This window comes from Acartia tonsa, chromosome 4, assembly GCF_053477335.1.
Source record: "Acartia tonsa isolate MP-2025a chromosome 4, ASM5347733v1, whole genome shotgun sequence".
Taxonomy (NCBI): Eukaryota; Metazoa; Arthropoda; class Copepoda; order Calanoida; family Acartiidae; genus Acartia; species Acartia tonsa.
In genome coordinates, this window is record NC_137263.1 from 11,993,022 (window position 1) to 12,011,277 (window position 18,256).

General features: G+C 33.5%; 1 protein-coding gene across 2 annotated transcripts in view; it reads left to right on the forward strand.

The window, feature by feature from the left end:
- The window catches only part of LOC145316101 (uncharacterized), a 38,354-nt gene that overhangs the window by 15,695 nt on the left and 4,403 nt on the right, over nucleotides 1-18,256 (forward strand). The window contains exons 2-8 of one of the 2 annotated variants that reach the window (XM_080156404.1): nucleotides 9,051-9,503; nucleotides 10,832-11,036; nucleotides 11,492-11,702; nucleotides 16,162-16,303; nucleotides 17,470-17,559; nucleotides 17,698-17,791; nucleotides 17,901-18,235. In XM_080156404.1, the coding sequence (XP_080012530.1) occupies nucleotides 9,144-9,503; nucleotides 10,832-11,036; nucleotides 11,492-11,702; nucleotides 16,162-16,303; nucleotides 17,470-17,559; nucleotides 17,698-17,791; nucleotides 17,901-18,235 (1,437 nt within the window). In that variant the 5' untranslated portion in view covers nucleotides 9,051-9,143. The remainder of the gene's footprint in view (nucleotides 1-9,050; nucleotides 9,504-10,831; nucleotides 11,037-11,491; nucleotides 11,703-16,161; nucleotides 16,304-17,469; nucleotides 17,560-17,697; nucleotides 17,792-17,900; nucleotides 18,236-18,256) is intronic. The other variant, XM_080156405.1, reaches the window with a different exon arrangement.

An 18,256-nucleotide genomic window follows, 5' to 3' on the forward strand; every position in this document is an offset into this window, starting at 1 on the left:
TGAAACACTTTAAAACCATATTTACTTGTTAAATTACTTTTTGTATAGAAACTTGATTTAATCAACTGTCACCTAAGAAATTTTTATACAAAACTACTCTACAACACATTTTGTCCGTTCGTCGTTTGTCAATAGTTTAATAGAATTATACTAATTTGATAACTGTGTGATTGTGATCGAGTCAGTGGTTGTTTTAAAGATTTTTCTCGTATTCATTCGAATCCGGTGGACAGGAACCGGTTCTCATCCATACGAAAAAACTATGTCTAGCATCGTATTATATCCAGTTTTCTACGAATATAAAAATGTACAATCATAAGATTAAAACTAGTTTTTTTGGCCCCGTGGTGCCGTCGGCACCTAGTTTTAATCTTATAATTGTACATTCTATATCCGCGGAAACCGTTTATAATACGATGCGAGAAATAACTATTCTTAACTTCAGAAGGCCCTAAGCAACAAAAATCTACTCAAAAGATAAACGTTACATGTTAGTCCGTCAGTGCATAACGAAATGTGGAATATAGTATTTATATTTATAAAATAAGATTTATAAAAATACTGAGAAGTTTTTAGACAAACAACTATCCACTCGTTTTCTATGTGCGTAGAATATACGTGGATATTATAAAAGAATAAATTAGATTGTCGTAAATTTAGCTTCAAACATATAACTCGTTTATTGGCCAGTTTGTTGATCCAGTAGGAGGAAATGGGATAAAGTGGGAAACATGATAAAGAGATGGGTAGGTTTCTGATAGAATCCGTAAAGGTTATGTGTTATAAGTTAAAAACAGTAGTAGAACGATAAAAATTTATGTTAACTTTTAAAAAAAGAAATTTTTCTAGTTCTTTACAATAAGAAATACACATATTTAGTGAATATTATTGTTCTACTAATATTTTTAAGCCTTAAAACACACACCTTTACGGATTCTACCAGAAACATGCCCCCCTCTTTGGTGTAAGATCCAAGTAATAATAGATCTATTATTACCTCTGATTGGTGAGGGGTTAGGGGAAGGACGGATGTGCCACTTTTAGTAACAAGCACAAAGAAACTCGAGAAGAGATACGGCAATGTTACTTATCCTGGTGATTGCATGAAATTTGGAACTATAAATATTGAATAACAGCGTCAGTGCCGCCGAAACCGGGATATCTCATTGCAAATAAAAATAAATTTATGAGATTTTAATTATTTCATCGCCGTTTTGTCCCATATTGTACCAAATTGAAGCAATTGGCAAGGAAAATTTCAGTGCATTTTTAGCGGATTTCCTTTGTGTTGGTTTCAAATCGATACCCTTCGATAAAGTACCATTGGAATAGATTAAAGATTAATTTTTGTAAAGTTTAAAGATGTTTAAGTTGAACTTTAGCAGAATGTCAATTTAAATCTACACGCATGACAACAAGACCAGTTTTGTCCATAAATAGCTTAGCAACGAAAATCAACATTTCAGTTGAAAAAAAACCATACTCCGCACCTAATTATTTTAATGATAGATTAACACTGCAATGACTAAGTTAGACTTTTGGATTAGTTTTACTTAAATATAACCCACAGCCTGCAATCAACAATATTTCAATTGTGGATGTCTCACTGTATAATACGTTGCTGTTCTCTTTATCACGGCATTATCATTATTATATTTGTAAAGAAAAAAAGTCTAGCCTTAATACCAACCAACAAATTATTCGAAAGGTTTATTATTGGAGGAAATTGTCCTTTTAAATTTATTTAAAAGCGAAGATTTTCTATAATTAGGGTTGGTCCGTTCGGAACGGATAGCTTTTTTCGTTAATTTAGGCATCTTAGAATTGTCCTTTCGATTTCAAACTTTGCATGGTGATTCCTGGAGTAGTTACGATCTAGAAAGCGAAGCAACTCTAAAATCATCACCAGAATGTCCGTACGTCCATTTTAAACATGTTGATTTTTTTACTTTTTTAACAAAAAAATTATGTGATATAATTATCCGATTGATCTGATTTTTGGTAAACTCATTCCTTGGACATTAAAGTACTATATTATAAGCGAAGCAACTCTATATCAAGTCCTAAACATGTAAGAATGTCCAAAAACATTATCCTATATCAAGCAGTTTTTCAACAAATTTACTCACAATTTTTTCTTCAACTCTTATACATTTATATTCTGATTATTCAGTTCTGAGAACCTAGTAATAGTGTCTAACTTGTTATCTTTGTGACGTAACAAAAGTCGAAGAAAGAGAGGGGAGGTGGGAAAGGAAACCCCTAAAAAAGAGATGGATTTTTGTTACGTTACGAAGGTAAAAATATAGACACTATTACTAGGTTCCAGTTCTGACTATACAAGTGTTAATGTCCATTTCCCCTACTTTTCAGATCTTCGCTTTTATGTTGTCATCCTTTTTTATGCCTTTTGGAAAAAGTTTAACATTTATCTTATTTTTGATGAAGAGCGTTTAAATAATAAATGGGTTCTGTCAATACTCACCCCCCGCCCCCCCCCCCTAAAAATTAAATCAGGAAGTCCTGCCTCACCTGTTACATCCATTATCTTAATTATTAATTTAGATAATCCTTATAATAAAATAAAAGGATCTTTGTCTGTCTATGTGTACCGAAGGATTTCCTTTACTTCGTCAATAGAAAAAAAATAGGGAGGAAAGTCAACTCCCCCGCCCTTGAGTCATCGTTTAGTTTATAATCACAAAAATAAATTATAAACAAGGACGACAAACATTGATAAAAGGGGAGCTCAATAATTTAAGAAAGTCGGACACAGTCCACTCGAAGCGACAGTAAGAGAAAAAAAATTTCCCAGACATAAGGCCAACTGTTTCTAAAATGTCCCAATGAACATATAAATTTAGTATAAAAGACTTGAAATCTTAAAACGAGGCCTTTCTGAGAAAATTAGATTTGAAAATTTCAAGTTCAATTTTCACCCCCTAGGAGTTACCGCATAATCATGACAAGAAAAGCAAAGATTATTTATTTAAAATTTTGAACAACTTTGCTTTTATGAAGTCTTTCATAAAACCTCTATATATGATTTATTTAAGGCTGAATTTCCGTGACCTTAGCAAAGCAACTGATAAAAATGGCCATTAATTAACTCCCTTCAGGAGTGGTTTTATGAAGAACTTGACAAAAGCAAACTTATTCAAAATTTTAAATAAATAATCTTTGCTTTTCTTGCCATGAATTGGCGGTAACTCCTAGGGGATGAAAATTGAACTTGAAATTTTCAAATCTAATTTTCTCAAAAAGGCCTCATTTTAAGATTTTCGTTTTTCCACTAAATTTATATGTTCATTGGGACATTTTCGAAACAGTTGGCCTTATGTCTGGGAAATTTTTTTTCTCTTACTGTCGCTTCGAGTGGACTGTGCGGACAAACCAACAACTTGAAAATAAAGTGGCATCGCTTTTTAATACTGGAGAATGCGATAGAAACTGAACAAAATAAATTCCATTTGGATCTATAGCAAAATTGATTATTAAGAATTAATTCTTAATGTTTTATCATATAAATACTTTGCTTTTAACTTAGTACAAAATGTATATTTATTTTAACATGTTTATTCTTTACTTTTTTACATGATCGTAGTTATTTATCGCATCATAATATAGACAGCTTTCCGCGGATATTAAAAGGAATTAGAGTAATATTAAAACCAGTTATATTAATCCCGAGGTGCCCAAAGTTCGGGCTAAAAAAACTATTGTTTATTTTGATATTTATGGAAAATTGTCTGAAATACGATACTATACATGCTTTTTCAGTATGGCTAAGATTCCACTCGATATTTGGGCACCTCGGGATTAATATAACTGGTTTTAATATTACTCTAATTCCTTTTAATATCCGCGGAAAGCTGTCTATATTATGATGCGATAAATAACTACGATCATGTAAAAAAGTAAAGAATAAACATGTTAAAATAAATATACGGGCTTTCTGGAAAGGATTCTAGAACTAATACCTTTTCTAACATGATTGACAACATCCACAAAATCGAAATTCTGACTATCAAACATTCAAACATGTTGAAGTGTACGAACTTATTGTGCAGTATATAAATGTACTCTTATAATAAAGTAACTGGACCTGTGCGTGCTGTATGTGCCGAGGGATCTCGCTAACCGCTGAACCGAAAATGTATTTTTTACAATGTAGCTTCTTAAAAGTCCTGGGATGGTTTATAATTATTTTGGGAGAGGGTATGCCCACCCTCCTAAGGGAAATCTCACCCAGACAAAAAATCCTCCCTTCCAAATAAATTTTAAGTAGGTATATACATTTTTTTTGCAAAGCTGCAAATTCAGGATACATACTTACATTTTTATGACTAAATTATAGAGATGCTTCGCTTAAACATTGTACTTTGTTGTTCTGGGAATCATTATTGAAAAAATAGATGATTATGATTATTTTATCATAAAATTGTTATCAAAAAACTTAAAAACAAAATGTTTCCAACGGACTTCCTGCTAACAAATATAGAGCATCTACGCTATTTAAATTGTACCTAACAATGACAGGAATTATCATGCTATCCGTTACAGACGGACCTTTCCTATTTATATAAAAGCATCGCCTTTATAACTGGATCTTATTATTAAGATTCACCAGTCAGAGTTTGAACTAAAAGAGCAGATACAATATGTCTGATATATTTTTTGTAAAAAGCCAAAATTAAAAATAAAGACTATTACGCCCAATACCAGTAAAGATTTTTAAAAGCGAAGCTTTTCTATAATTAGGGTCGGTCCGTCCGTCCGTAACGGATAGCTTTTTTCGTTAATTTAGACATGTTAGAATTGTCCTATTGATTTCAAATTTTGCATGGTGATTCCTTTAGTAGTTAGGTACGATTTAGAAAGCGTAGCAACTCTATAATCATTATCAAAATGTCCGTACGTCCATTTTAAACATGTTGCTTGTTTTAGTTTTTTAAATAGCTTTTTTCGTTAATTTAGGCATGTTAGAATTGTCCTATCGATTTCAAATTTTGCATGGTGATTCCTTTAGTAGTAAGGTACGATTTAGAAAGCGTAGCAACTCTATAATCATTACCAAAATGTCCGTACGTCCATTTTAAACATGTTGATTTTTTTACATTTTTAACAACAAATTTGTATGTGGCCTAATTATCCGATTTGTCTGATTTTTGGTATACTGATTCCTGGGACAACAAAGTACAATATTATAAGCGAAGCAACTCTATAATCAAGTCCTAAAAATGTAATTATGTCCATAAACATTATTCTGTATCAAGCAGTTTTTCAACAAATTTACTTACAATTTTGCTTTGACTCTTATACATTCGCATTCTGATTATTCAGTTCTTACATTATACAAGTGTTAATGTCCGTTTGTCCTACCGTTTCAGAGCTTCGCTTTTATGGATGTTGTCATCCTTGTTTGAAGAAAAATATACTTAAAAAGAGAAGAGAATATTATTGTAACTTGCTTAGCAATATGTAGATATGAGCGCGCACTCATTCGTATATCCCCCGTCATTGTTTTCAGTAGCGAAACTTCTCTCTAATTGACTGACAGTTTCTCCGTTATTTGTCATTTCGAGACGCCATGTGGAAAATTTGATTTTATTAGTTGCTTTTAAAGCTAGATCTCAGATTTTTTTGGTTAACATTTCCATTTTTATGAGTTTTATTTCAAATTACTAGCGGCTTCGTCCCTAGCCTCTAGGGGCTTCGCCCTATGAGGTAAGGGGAAGTCTACCCTCCTGTATAGAATTTGTTTTAAAAAAATAGGCTCTGCTACAGGCTGATGCCTAGCCCTACCTAGCCTACCTAAAAAAAGGAATTGGAGGATTTTTATTTTTTGGAGATTTGGGGTGTCCCATCCCCCAAGAAAATATCTTGAAACCACCACAGGAAAAGTAGAATCCAATCAGCTAAGTGGTTACCGAGATCTTAAGCTTCAGACGGACAGATAGACATCGTTCTACTTTGTATTATAGACTAGCTGCTACGCCCCCTAGAAGCCTCTAGGGGCACTTGAGGAGGGGGGAATTGAATTGGATAACCCAATTTCTTAATTTAGGTTTTAAAAGAAAAAGTAAAAAAAAATCTATTTTGAGGGGGGTAATTTTTTCTAGGGGCGATTTCTTTTGGGAAGGTAGTGGTACCCTCCCAAAAAATAGTTATAAACTTTCCCAGGACCTATGAGAAGCCACTCTGTTAAGGAGAACCCGATCGGTTCAGCGGTTAGCGAGATCCTTCATTACAAACAGACAGACAGATAGATATATTCTACTTTGTATTATAGAAAACATCCCACAGTGCAAATGAAGGTGCTTTGACTTTTGTGTCAGAACCTAAATTGGGACATAGTGCATTTCATTACCCTAGGTTAGGTAACTTCATTTCACTTTTCAATAAAATCTAAAATGCAGCGGTTTTTCAGAAAATTAAATTTGAAAATTTCAAGTTCAATTTTCACCCACTAGGAGTTACCGCATAATCATGACAAGAAAAGCAAAGATTATTTATTTAAAATTTTTAACAACTTTGCTTTTATAAAGTTTTTCATAAAACCACTCCTGAAGTGAGTTAATTAATGGCCATTTTTATCAATTGCTTTGCTAAGGTCACGGAAATTCAGCCTTAAATAAATCATATATAGAGAGGTTTTATGACTGACTTTATAAAAGCAAAGTTCAAAATTTTAAATAAATTATCTTTGCTTTTCTTATCATGATTGTGCGATAACTCTTAGTGGGTGAAACTTGAAATTTTTAAATCTAATTTTCTCAAAAACCGCTGCATTTTAGATTTTATTGAAAAGTGAAATAAAGTTACCTAACCTAAGGTAATGAAATGCACTATGTCCCAATTTAGGTTCTGACACTAAAGTCAAAGCACCTTCGAATGCACTGTGATCCATATTCCATATGAGTCCGACTGTTTTATAGCATCTTTTAGTCGCTCTTATTTATTGTTTTCCACACACCTGAATTTCGAAATTTTAGTGAGTAAAAGCTTTAAAAGTAATTTGGTTTTAAGTGATTTTGTGTTCATAGATGAAAGCAGCTTTTTTTTACTTTTCACCTATTGTTGATTTTCTCTGCTATTGAAGATAGATTTCTAATTCTTTTTGTGAAGGTCTCATTTGCAAAAAAGAAATAGTATACAACTTTCTTTGTCTGCCAGTCCATGGGTCATGCAAAACAAAAAGCTGTAAATATTTTTTAAAGTTTACGTTATTTTCTATCATTCCCATTTTTTCTATTCTTGTGTCCTTCTATCTATTTTTCCACTCTTTTTTATGATCACTGAACATTTGCTTGATTAATTTTGTCCATTAGTCAATTCCATGTTTTTGTGCTTCGCTACCTTTGGATGTTTACAATAGTTTATACGTAGAATATATAAAAATCGGACAACCTTCAGGGTTCTAAAGGAATAATACGATGGCCGGTAAATTGATGTACATCCCCAATAATGATTCACAAAATTATCCCTTCTGTAGATAAAAATTGGTGGTTGAAAAAACGTTTGATCACTCAACTTTATGAACAACCCAAATTTACTAAAGTCTCCAAAGTTGTTATGCCAACGAATAAGTAAAGTTATTATAAAACTTTGGGGACTAGTATAATAAAAGTAATAGGAAGTTTGTCTGTGTGTTTGTCTGTATGTATCATCCGTATGTTTGTACCGAAGGATCTCGCTAACCGCTGAACCGATCAGGTTCTCCTTAACAGGGTAGCTTCTCATAGGTCCCGTGAAGGTTTATAACTATTTTCTTAAGGGGTGAGACACCCCCAACCCCCCCAAAAAATTAAAAATCCCCCCCCCAAAAAAAAATTTAAAAAAATTAATTTTTTTTACTAAAATTAAAAATGAAGTTAAAAAAAAAAATTTCGCACCCCCAAATTTTTTTTCTTTTTCTTTTATAATCTAAAAAAAGAAATTGGGTTGTCAAATTCGACTCTCCACTCATCAAGTGCCCTAGAGGCCTCTAGGGGCGTAGCCGCTAGTCTTAAATATCATAATTAGAAAATCTTAACAATTTGACAGGTTCAAATATGAACTAAATAGAGAAAAGAACAATTAAGAGTTAAAATGAAAAGAAAATATTTAACAAGTTGGGTATTATATTCTGTATTAAACTATATGATCTGTAATTAATGACTAACAAGGATAACAACATCCATAAAAGCAACGCTCTGAAATGGAAGGACAAACGACCATTAAAACTTGTAGAGTGTCAGATAGTAGAATATTAATGCTTAAGACTAAACAAAATTGTAAATAAGTTTGTTGCAAAAGTACATTGAATACATGATACTGTTAAAGATGATACTATGATATTTATTTAGGACTTGATTTTAAAGATGCTTCGCTTAAAGATTGTACCTTGTTGTTGTAAAAATCAATATTAAAAAAATTAGATAAATCGGACTTCTGATAACGTTTATAGAGTTGCTGCGTATTCTAAGTCGTACCCAACTGCAATAGGAATCATCATGCAAAGTTTGATATTGATGAGACAATTTTATCTGTTTAAATTAACGAAAAGAGCCAACCGTTATGGACGGACCGATCCTAATTATAGAAAAGTCTTTTTTAATTCGTTCTTTACTATTTAAAAAAAAACCAAATAATATGTTTTTTTTTAAAGTTATTCATAAAAATATCACTGTAGAGTATCTGTCTTAGCCAGATTATTATTAAGAATAAAAAATACATTTTTGAACCATTTTTTTTTTTAATTTTAGCCAGCTTTGTCATATACAACAAAATTCCATATATCTTAGGTGTTTATTGTCCGATTTTAATTTTTAATTAGAATCACTATCGGACCTATGTTAAGCTTACTAAAAGTAGAGAACCCAATCAGTTCAGTAGTTATTGACATCTTAAGCTACAAATAAAAAACCCTTACTGCTTTATATAATAGGATTAGAAGTATTTGAAAATTATGTTCTTATGGCGTTTCAATAAAGAGAATTTTTACAAAGTCTATAGTATAATTTCACATAATTTATTTTTTTTTCTTTCAACATGGGAATTCTTTTTAGAAGACAAGAAATCAAAACAGCCCACAGACAGAAAATAAAATTCAACAAAAAAACGAAGATAATTCAAGAAGCTAGTACAGACATTGGCAAAAAATGTTCCCTAACTTTAGGGGGCGGGGCGGCGGCGGCGGTTTTGGGGGCCCAAGATTTCCTATGATGGGTGATTTTGGCATGCCCCGCGGTGGAGGTGGCAATATGATGAGAGGTGGATTTAATATGGGTGGTGGTGGCGGGAGAATGCCACACCAAGGCGGCTTTAGGCCACCTGGAGGAAGGGGCAGGGGAGATTTTAATCATGGAGGTGATTTTAATCGCGGTCGAGGTGATTTTAATCGGGGTGGTGGTGATTTTAATCGGGGACGTGGTAACAGGGGTGGACGTGGTGGACAGCATAGAAATATAGAGGACAGAGGTCCTGGCCCGGCAAAGAAAGAAGCACCAGCTACTCCCAAGGTAAGCCAAAACGTTATCTGACATGGGATAGCCATATATTAATTTGAGCTAGTATTTGCAGGGATCTAAAGGGATAGGACAATGGCCGGTAAATTTATTTACATCCCCAATGTAGCGTAAAATTATTGGTTAAAACGTTTGAACACTCAACTTAATAAACCAACCTTTTAAAATTCACGAAAGTCCCCAAAGTTGTATAACAAACGAATTAGAAAACTTTTGTGACTTGTGTAATAAACAGCCCAGTAACTCCTATCTCTGAAGTATTTGCTACTAAGTTTTTATTTAAAAAAATTGGTAGCAAAGGTGCTCTGTTATTCCATATTTCCGTCTTTTAAGATTGTATTCAAGTTGTACAGCTGTATATTTTTGTAAAGATCACTCCACCACCCCCCCTTTTCAATAACTTCATATTTATAACTCACCTCTTCCATCCGCCTATGCAATTATGAACGGAGGTCAATGTTTTTCCATTTAAAAAAATATAAATTCAGTTGCACAAAACAAAACATTCTATTGATATTGTACCATAGTATTTTAAATCGTTCTATTTAGTAAGACGAATTTTGAAAAATACATTTGCAAATAATCGGCGTCAATATTTAAATGTCATATGCATAGGATATTCTCATATATTTCTCAAGTAAAACCCGCATCTGCTTGTCGTTGGAGAGGTGATAGGTTCAAATCTCGGCCTGACACCGTGTCATAATTAAAGACTTTTAAAATTGTGCGCGACATAAATAGTTATGAGAAGGTCGTGCAATCAAAGAGTTGGTTGTCTGATGGTTGTTAGTTAACCTAATACCCCGGGTGTTTGTACGGAAAATGAGAGATTTAACTCCCCTTAGTTATTCTGGGTTGTTTGACGTGACAAGTACGTATGAGATACAAGTAAATTGGCGCAGCTATTGCAACATAAAACCATCTAGACTCTAAAAGTACTCTCTTGGTTTACACATTACAAGTCAGAGATCTCAATGGATAAGACTAGACTATGGACCAGAAATTTATGTACAATGATAACAGAATAAAAACTTGTGCGGATGAAAATTATTGATAATAATAAATCAAAAATCCGAGGGTTTACACTCTTGAAAACAGAAGCTTATCTATAAATAGGGTCGGTCCGTACGTCTGGAACAGATAGATTTTTTCGTAAATTTAGACATGTTAGAATTGTCCTATCGATTTCAAATTTGCATGGTGTTCGTTCTAATAGAATTCTCGTAATTCAACCGCTTTTATGAAGAAAAAAGAACCTTACAAACTTGTAAAAAGATTTAGCAAGTCTTGTACCCTAAACTGCAATTCCCTTATTGTATCAGGTTGAAACATCCTCTCCGGCTGCTGGACCGAGTAACGTCGTAGCTGCCGCCGCAGCTAGCCTTGCCGCAAAACCTGCGGCAGATGGTAGTCTAAGTATCTCGAAACGGCCAGGTGATAAACCTGTGCCCACAGGACCCAGAAAGCCTGCAGCCCCTGGAGAAGATGAACCTGAATATGATGAAAGTCTTTGTATTTTAGACTGGTGTAAGTTTTTTATTTATTTGTACCTGATAAAAAAGTAATTATCTTGCAAAAATCAGTGATATACGTCTATTCAAATTACACTAATTCAACAGCACACAATATAGATCAATTAAAAATCTTATGTGCTAAAACAGATTTTTAAGAAAAGTAGGTGGGTTTTGTTTTAAAATAGCAGACTTTTTGTAACTTTTGTATTATAATGCATTTAAAAATGCCATTAGTATGTTGTTGGGTTTCTAACTTATACAAAAGTGACAGAGTATAGAACAAACTAAGAAAATTATTTATTTAGTTTAAAAGTAGAGATAATAAAACAGATATATGCAGAGAAAAGTAATCTAAACTGGTAGAAAAAGACTTTTTCTAAAATTGATTGTTTTATTAACTTACTTAAGATATATATAAAAATAAAAACAATAAATGCAATTTTACCAACATCTGTCCCTACTTTGCAGACAGCTCTGATCTGAACCTGAAGATCAAACCTACAGACTTTTGTTCCGCGGAGGCCATGTCCAATGATGGGTTTGGATACATGTGGGCTGGGGCTAGGGCCTCATACGGGGTCACCAGGGGCAGGGTCTGCTTTGAGGTCAGAATAGACAGAAACAAGCCCACGGCCCACCTGGAGAATGAAACAAACCCGAATGTTTTGCGTGTTGGATGGTAAGTATTTCTAGTAGTTTTATTTCTACTATATTACTTATAATTGTAACCAAACTTTTTTTCTATTTCCATAATTGAGGCTTGACAAACTGCAATTTATTTTATTGAATCAAATTTTGATATTGGTGTTGTTTGTATCACTGCAATAGACAAAATATATCTGGATGGTACATCTAACCCGAAAATTCGTCCAATTTAAAAAGGAAATTCTGGCAGATGAACACCTTTATTTTTGTTTATTATACACTATTCTTTCTAAGGATACCGGCGACGATTTTATTCAATGATATAATTTACCTAAAGCTAGCTCTATTCTATGGAATTCTACTTTTCATAGCCGACTTATAATAAATGTTTAGTCATATGATTTATATTACACGATTGGAGAAATGTTTACACGATATAATATAACCTTTATCCTTTTTATAGCTGACTCATTATGCGAACAAAAATGAAAAATGTTTGCCCTTTCCTACCAAAATCTGTGCACAATTTCAACCAATAACATGACCATGTTGTTCCTCCACTGCTTATCTATTGGCTGATTTAGGTAGAGAGTATATCTCTAGATTATCTCTATTATCACTACATATATTACCCAACTGGGTTGAGTGTAGCAGATACAATGAAGTGTCGGAAGAACTGAAGATATGTGTATAATACTGAAAAGATTCCGCGAAGTATAGTAAAATTCAGTGCTATACAATACATTTTTTATCAGAAATATATAAAATAAATTTGAAAAATACAATAAGAATTTATAAACTGAAGTGAAGTTTTCAATAATGATAAATTCACTGGTGTGAAACAAAAGTCATTTTCTTTATAATCTATAATACAAAGTAGAATGATGTCCGTCCGTCCTTCCCTTAAGATCTCGGTAACCACTGAACCGATCAGATTCCACTCTTTCAGGAAATATATCTACTGGTCCTGTTGTGGTTTTAGGCTATTTTCTTGAGGGTGGGACACCCCCAACCACCCCCCGCCCCCCAAAAAAATCCCTAATTTTTTTTTGCTGAAGATTTCCTTGGTCCTTTTACGAATTTCGCCTTAATTTTTTTTTGGATCACCTCTTGGAGCAAAGCCCCTAGAGGCTAGGGGCGAAGTCGCTAGTTTATTTATACAGGGTTAGTCAGAAAAAACTGAGTTTTCCGATTTTCTGATACAACCAGTAGGAATATGGAAAAAAACAATTATAGGTTCTTGTTCTCTATAAAAATATACATTAAACTTAGAAAAGGTGTTTTTGAATATCTCTGAAAACAATGGCGCTTTTTAGAGCATAAAGATTTCAAAAAGTGTGTGTGATGACTTTTTCGGCCATTATTTTGTACTTTTTAGGTAGATTTATTTATATTTAAAAAATGTCTACCATTCTAAAAAGATAAACAAACATATTTTTTGATTATTAGAATTTTTATTCAACAAATTAATACTTTTATATAAGAGTAGACTGAACCTGATATGTCTGAATTTTTAGTTGCTTGACAATTACCTGGGACTAAAAACCTGCCTAACTCGCCAATTTGCATTCCATTAGGATCAAAACAGTTTGAAACCTTGAAATTTTTATTTTTTATTTTTGATAGAAATTGTCTTGGAAACTATACATCAGTTTTGTTGGCTTGGCTTTTGAAATTAAGAACAAAATCAATTGATGCTTTAATTGTCCTATTACGTATCCTGTGTTCAAATGTTTGTATAGGCTTACAATATACATGCAATAAACAATAGATTCTTTAATTGTACAAATCAACACAACTCAATGATACTTTTTAGACGCCCCTATCTTGCGTGAGAGCGCTAAAATGATTATGGATATTGTTGCCTAGCTTTAACCATCCGTTTACCAAGTCCAATGAATGTGATTCTGACAAACAATTCTAAATAAAAATTTCCCCACAACCCCCTTCTCTTTTTTCTCCCCTTTTTGCCCACTCCTCTTCAGTTACGTAAAAAACAGGTTTTACTCAGCTTATACCAATAACGAAATTAAATCGAAAAAATCAAGAAACCTATACTTGGTTTTCAGCTGTCGTTGGGGGGCAACACATCGTAAAATTGTCGACCTCTCCATTTGCCCCCCAAATATTTTTTAGATTTTACTTGTTGGTTATACCTTATACCTAGGTTTTACTCCAACTTTACTACAACAAAATATTAAATTTTGCGGCATTTTCTATTAGAATTGATTAGCTGAATAGCAGCCCCTGACCAAATCCAAGGGTCATTGGCTTTGATAGTGGATGATATATATCAAATGTGTCTCATAATATATTTAATTTGCTGAAACAAAATGAGGTACTTGGATATTGCACCAGTTTTCATGTTCTTTTATAAAGTGATGCTCACAGCTGGCTAAACTAGCGATACTCCACTCCCCTTTACACCATCGTTTTCTCTCCCTTTGGATAAACGAACTGACCAATAAATGAGGTTATTAGAAAGCTAAATTGACGACAAATTTTTCCCTGTCAAAATATATTCTTTTCTGCAACAGCTTGGATGTGTCCCATCGTTAAAATAGTCTATGTTAGAAGCGTGTCATCAAGTCAAAATCCTGCATGAGGAATGAGAATTCATATAAGTTGTATCTCTGAAATATATTTTAAGAAAAATTATATCATGTTCCTTTAGTATTAATATTTGAGTAATTAAAATTTACTTTACACATAAGAAATAAACAAGGATGACAACATCCATAAGTAGAGAAGCACAAAATCTATAATAAAATAGACAAACAGACAATGTAATTTATAGAGCTGATTAACTGTTATAACAAAGAAAAGAAGGAGATAAATATGCAAAAACTTAAAATCATGAAACTTAGGGTTTATATCTGAAAGTTTTAAAAACAAAAAGCAGCTTAAAAGCAATCAGACTACCAAAGATAGGAGCCGAGAAAATCTGTTGCAAAAAGTAAAAGCAGTTAAAGAGCTGTTTAGAAGCAGTCTGGCCGCTATTGATGAGGAATACTTAATTATGGTTCATATTGTTGGGAATGTTGACAAGAAGTTTCAGCCTTCTATCTTTTACAGAAGCCGAGAAAATCAGTTTTAAAAATAAAAGCGGCTCTAAGCTGCTTAAAAGCAGTCCGACCGCTATTGATGTTTTATACTTAATTATGCTCCATATTAATAGGAATTTTGACAAAAAGTTTCAGCATTTTATCTTGTACAGGAGCCGAGCAAATCAGTTTTGAAAATTAAAAGCGGATAAAAAGCTGCTTAAAAGCAGTCTGACCGATATTGATGTTTTATACTTAATAATGCTTCATATCAATAAGATTGTTGACAAGAAGTTTCAGCCTTCTCTCTTTTACAAGTGCCGACCAAATTCGTTTTGAAAAATAAAAGCGGCCAAAAAGCTGCTTAAAAGCAGTCCAACTGCTATTGATGTTTTATACATAATTATACTCCATGTTGATGGAAATGTTGACAAGAAGTTTCAGCCTTTTCTCATTTACAGGAGCCAAGAAAATCAGTTTTGAAAATTAAAAGCTGCTTAAAAGCAGTCTGACCGCTGACGATGTTGTATACTTATTTATGCTCCTTATTGATGGGAATGTTGTCAAAAAATTTCAGCCTTCTATCTTTTGTAGGAGCTGAGAAAATCATGTTTCCCCCAAAACGTTTCAGACAGACATACATACATACAGACGGACATTTCAAATTATAGAGAAGCTTCGCTACTAAAAAATCAAAAATATTACAAAACGTTACAATAAAAGAACATCATTGAATATTTACAGTTTCTCTTATACATTCTGACAAAAAAATACACTTTATCTACAATTTGGCTTTATTCAAAAAGTTCTTGGAAAAAGAAGAGATAGCTTGAATGAAGTGAACGAACACCCTTCACTTTTTAAATTGACAACTACATAATTATATTAAATACAAATATTCTATATTCGTAGTGTCGATCCTAAATAAAACCTACTTCAAACTATTCAACTAATTTAAGAATTGAAATAAAATTGTGCTAATCCTTCCATCTCTATCAAAATATTGAACGTCAAACCTAAGCCGCTAGCCGTTACTTTTTCAACTTTTTGTTCGATTTAGGGAAAATAGACCCACCAATGATTACTCATGCAAAATTTCAGATAGAAATTCGAATTTTAAGTGCCATTTAATCATTGATTATGAGATCGTTGCATTACCCCCCCCCCCCCCCCCCCTATGTAAAGAAAAGCACTTAGATGATGTAATTTCATATGAAGTTGTCGTTAAGTACTTTAATTTAATAGCGGCGGTCTTCAAAATGTCCCAAGTGTCTGTAACACTTTATATAAATTTGCTTTTCTTAGCCTTTTTCATGTTGATTGCTTATACAAGTTTCTAGTCATTCTATGGGGTTTGTACATCTACCCCCACAAAAGGGAAAGTAGCTTTTGTTCAATTACAAAAGACCCAAGTTTTTATGAAAACTAATCTTGTCACTGCATATTAAGGTCTTTGTCTGGCAGTAACCTTCAGCTTGGAGAAATAAAACATTCATATGGATATGGAGGCACTGCTAAAATATCTGAAAATTGCAACTTTAAAAACTATGGAGTTCTGTTTGGTGTCGGTTCTGTGGTTGGAGCTTATTTGGTAAGTAATAAGAATGTAAAAAGTCAAAGAATAATAAATAAAAAGAACGGCAGTTACCCTCAAAGTGCCTAGTGTAGAACGGAACCCCGCTCCCCCTTTTTTAAACCAATGAGAGGGGTGTGTTCTGTGCTCGCTAGGCAATTTGAGGTAAAACACATATATGCCCAAATTTTTTTGTTGACTATATTATTCACATATTTTGGACAATGATTTTATATTTATCCTGCAATAGAATAGGTGTCTGGACACAATTACAAGTTGGGGGGGGGGGGGGGGGGGGCTATATTTTGTCCAGGAGTCACACAAGTTATCTATAATACAAAGTAGCTTGATGTCTGTCCGTCTGACCGTCTGTCTGTCCGTCCGTCCCTTAAGATCTCAGTAACCACTGAACTGATCGGATTCTACTCTTCAGGGAATGTACCTACTGGTCCTGTGGTGGTTTTAGGCTATTTTCTTGGGGGGTGGGACACCCCCAACCCCCCAAAAAATAAAGAAAACACCCCCCAAAGATTTTTCTTTACACTTTTTGTAAAATCTCAGTAACTGTTGATCAAATTGGGCTCAACCCTTCTAAGAATATACCTACTGGTCCTCTGGTGTTTTTAAGCTATTTTCTTGGGGGGTGGGACACCCCAACCCCCCCAAAAATAAAAAATCCCCATTCCAAAATTTTTAATTTTTTAAAATTTTTGTAAACAAAAACCAGTAATTGGGGTGGGGGAACCCCACTGCAACATGGGGCGAAGCCCCAACGAATCCCACCCCCCAAAAAAAAATTTACATATTTTTTTTTAATTTTAATTTTTGTGTATGTGAACAACCTAGGTTTAATTTTTACGAATTGAAATTTTTGTGTATACGGCAAACAACCTGGGTTTAATTTGTACAAATTAAAATTTTTGTGCATAAAACGCACAAGCTGGGTTTAATTTTACCACAGAGTAATTAAACAAAGAATAATTTTTTTTTGAATATTTCTATTTAGGAGGGTTGACTTCCCATTACTTCATAGGGCGATGCCCCTAGAGGCTAGGGGCGAAGCCGCTAGTTATTAATAATTTAGCAAAACATTTGTATAACATATAGATTTTGGGGCTACTGAATTATTTTGTTCTATCTTTTAATGTCAATTAGAAGAAATACAAAACATTTTATATTTCTAGGATATGTCATCAGAGAACTGTTTTATCAAGTATACTGTGGATGGCAAGGATCAGGGAGTGGCATTCAGATTCCAGAAAAAGGAGTTACAGGTATAAATTATTTTTTCCTTGGTTGAAACTTGAGGGGGGCTATTGGTACTTTGCCTTTTTTTATTAGAAAACCTCAGTTTTATATTAAATTGATTTTCTAACTTGAATTTTTGCGCTAATAGATAAATTTTGTTTCAGGGCAAAGGTTTATTTCCTCATGTGTTGACCAAAAATCAAGATTTTACAGTCAACTTTGGTCAAATGTCAGCACCGATGCGAACACTTTTACCAGGTAAAAAATTTATCTGTTACTTAAAATTAATAGTAAGTACTAATTAAATATTTATAAGCAAAGGTTTTTTTTACATATTGTTGAAATTTTAAAAATATAAACTTTACAGGATTTACCCCTATCGGTCAGCTGGATCTTAAGGATGGCCTTGTCCGGGGTCCTGTGCCGCCTCCCAGCAAATCCGACTGCCAGGTATTGATGATGGTCGGCCTTCCCGGAGCTGGCAAAACATTCTGGGCGGAGAAATTTGCAAAGGATAACGAGGACAAGAACTGGAATATTCTGGGCACCAACAACCTCATTGAGAAGATGAAGGTGCAGGGACTCAACAGGAAGCGGAACTATCATGGGAGGTGGGAGGTGCTCATTAAGAAGTGCATGGATTGTTTCAATATTCTGCTGGGAGTTGCGGCCAAACGAAGAAGAAATTATATTTTGGATCAGGTATGACTTTCTCATTTAATA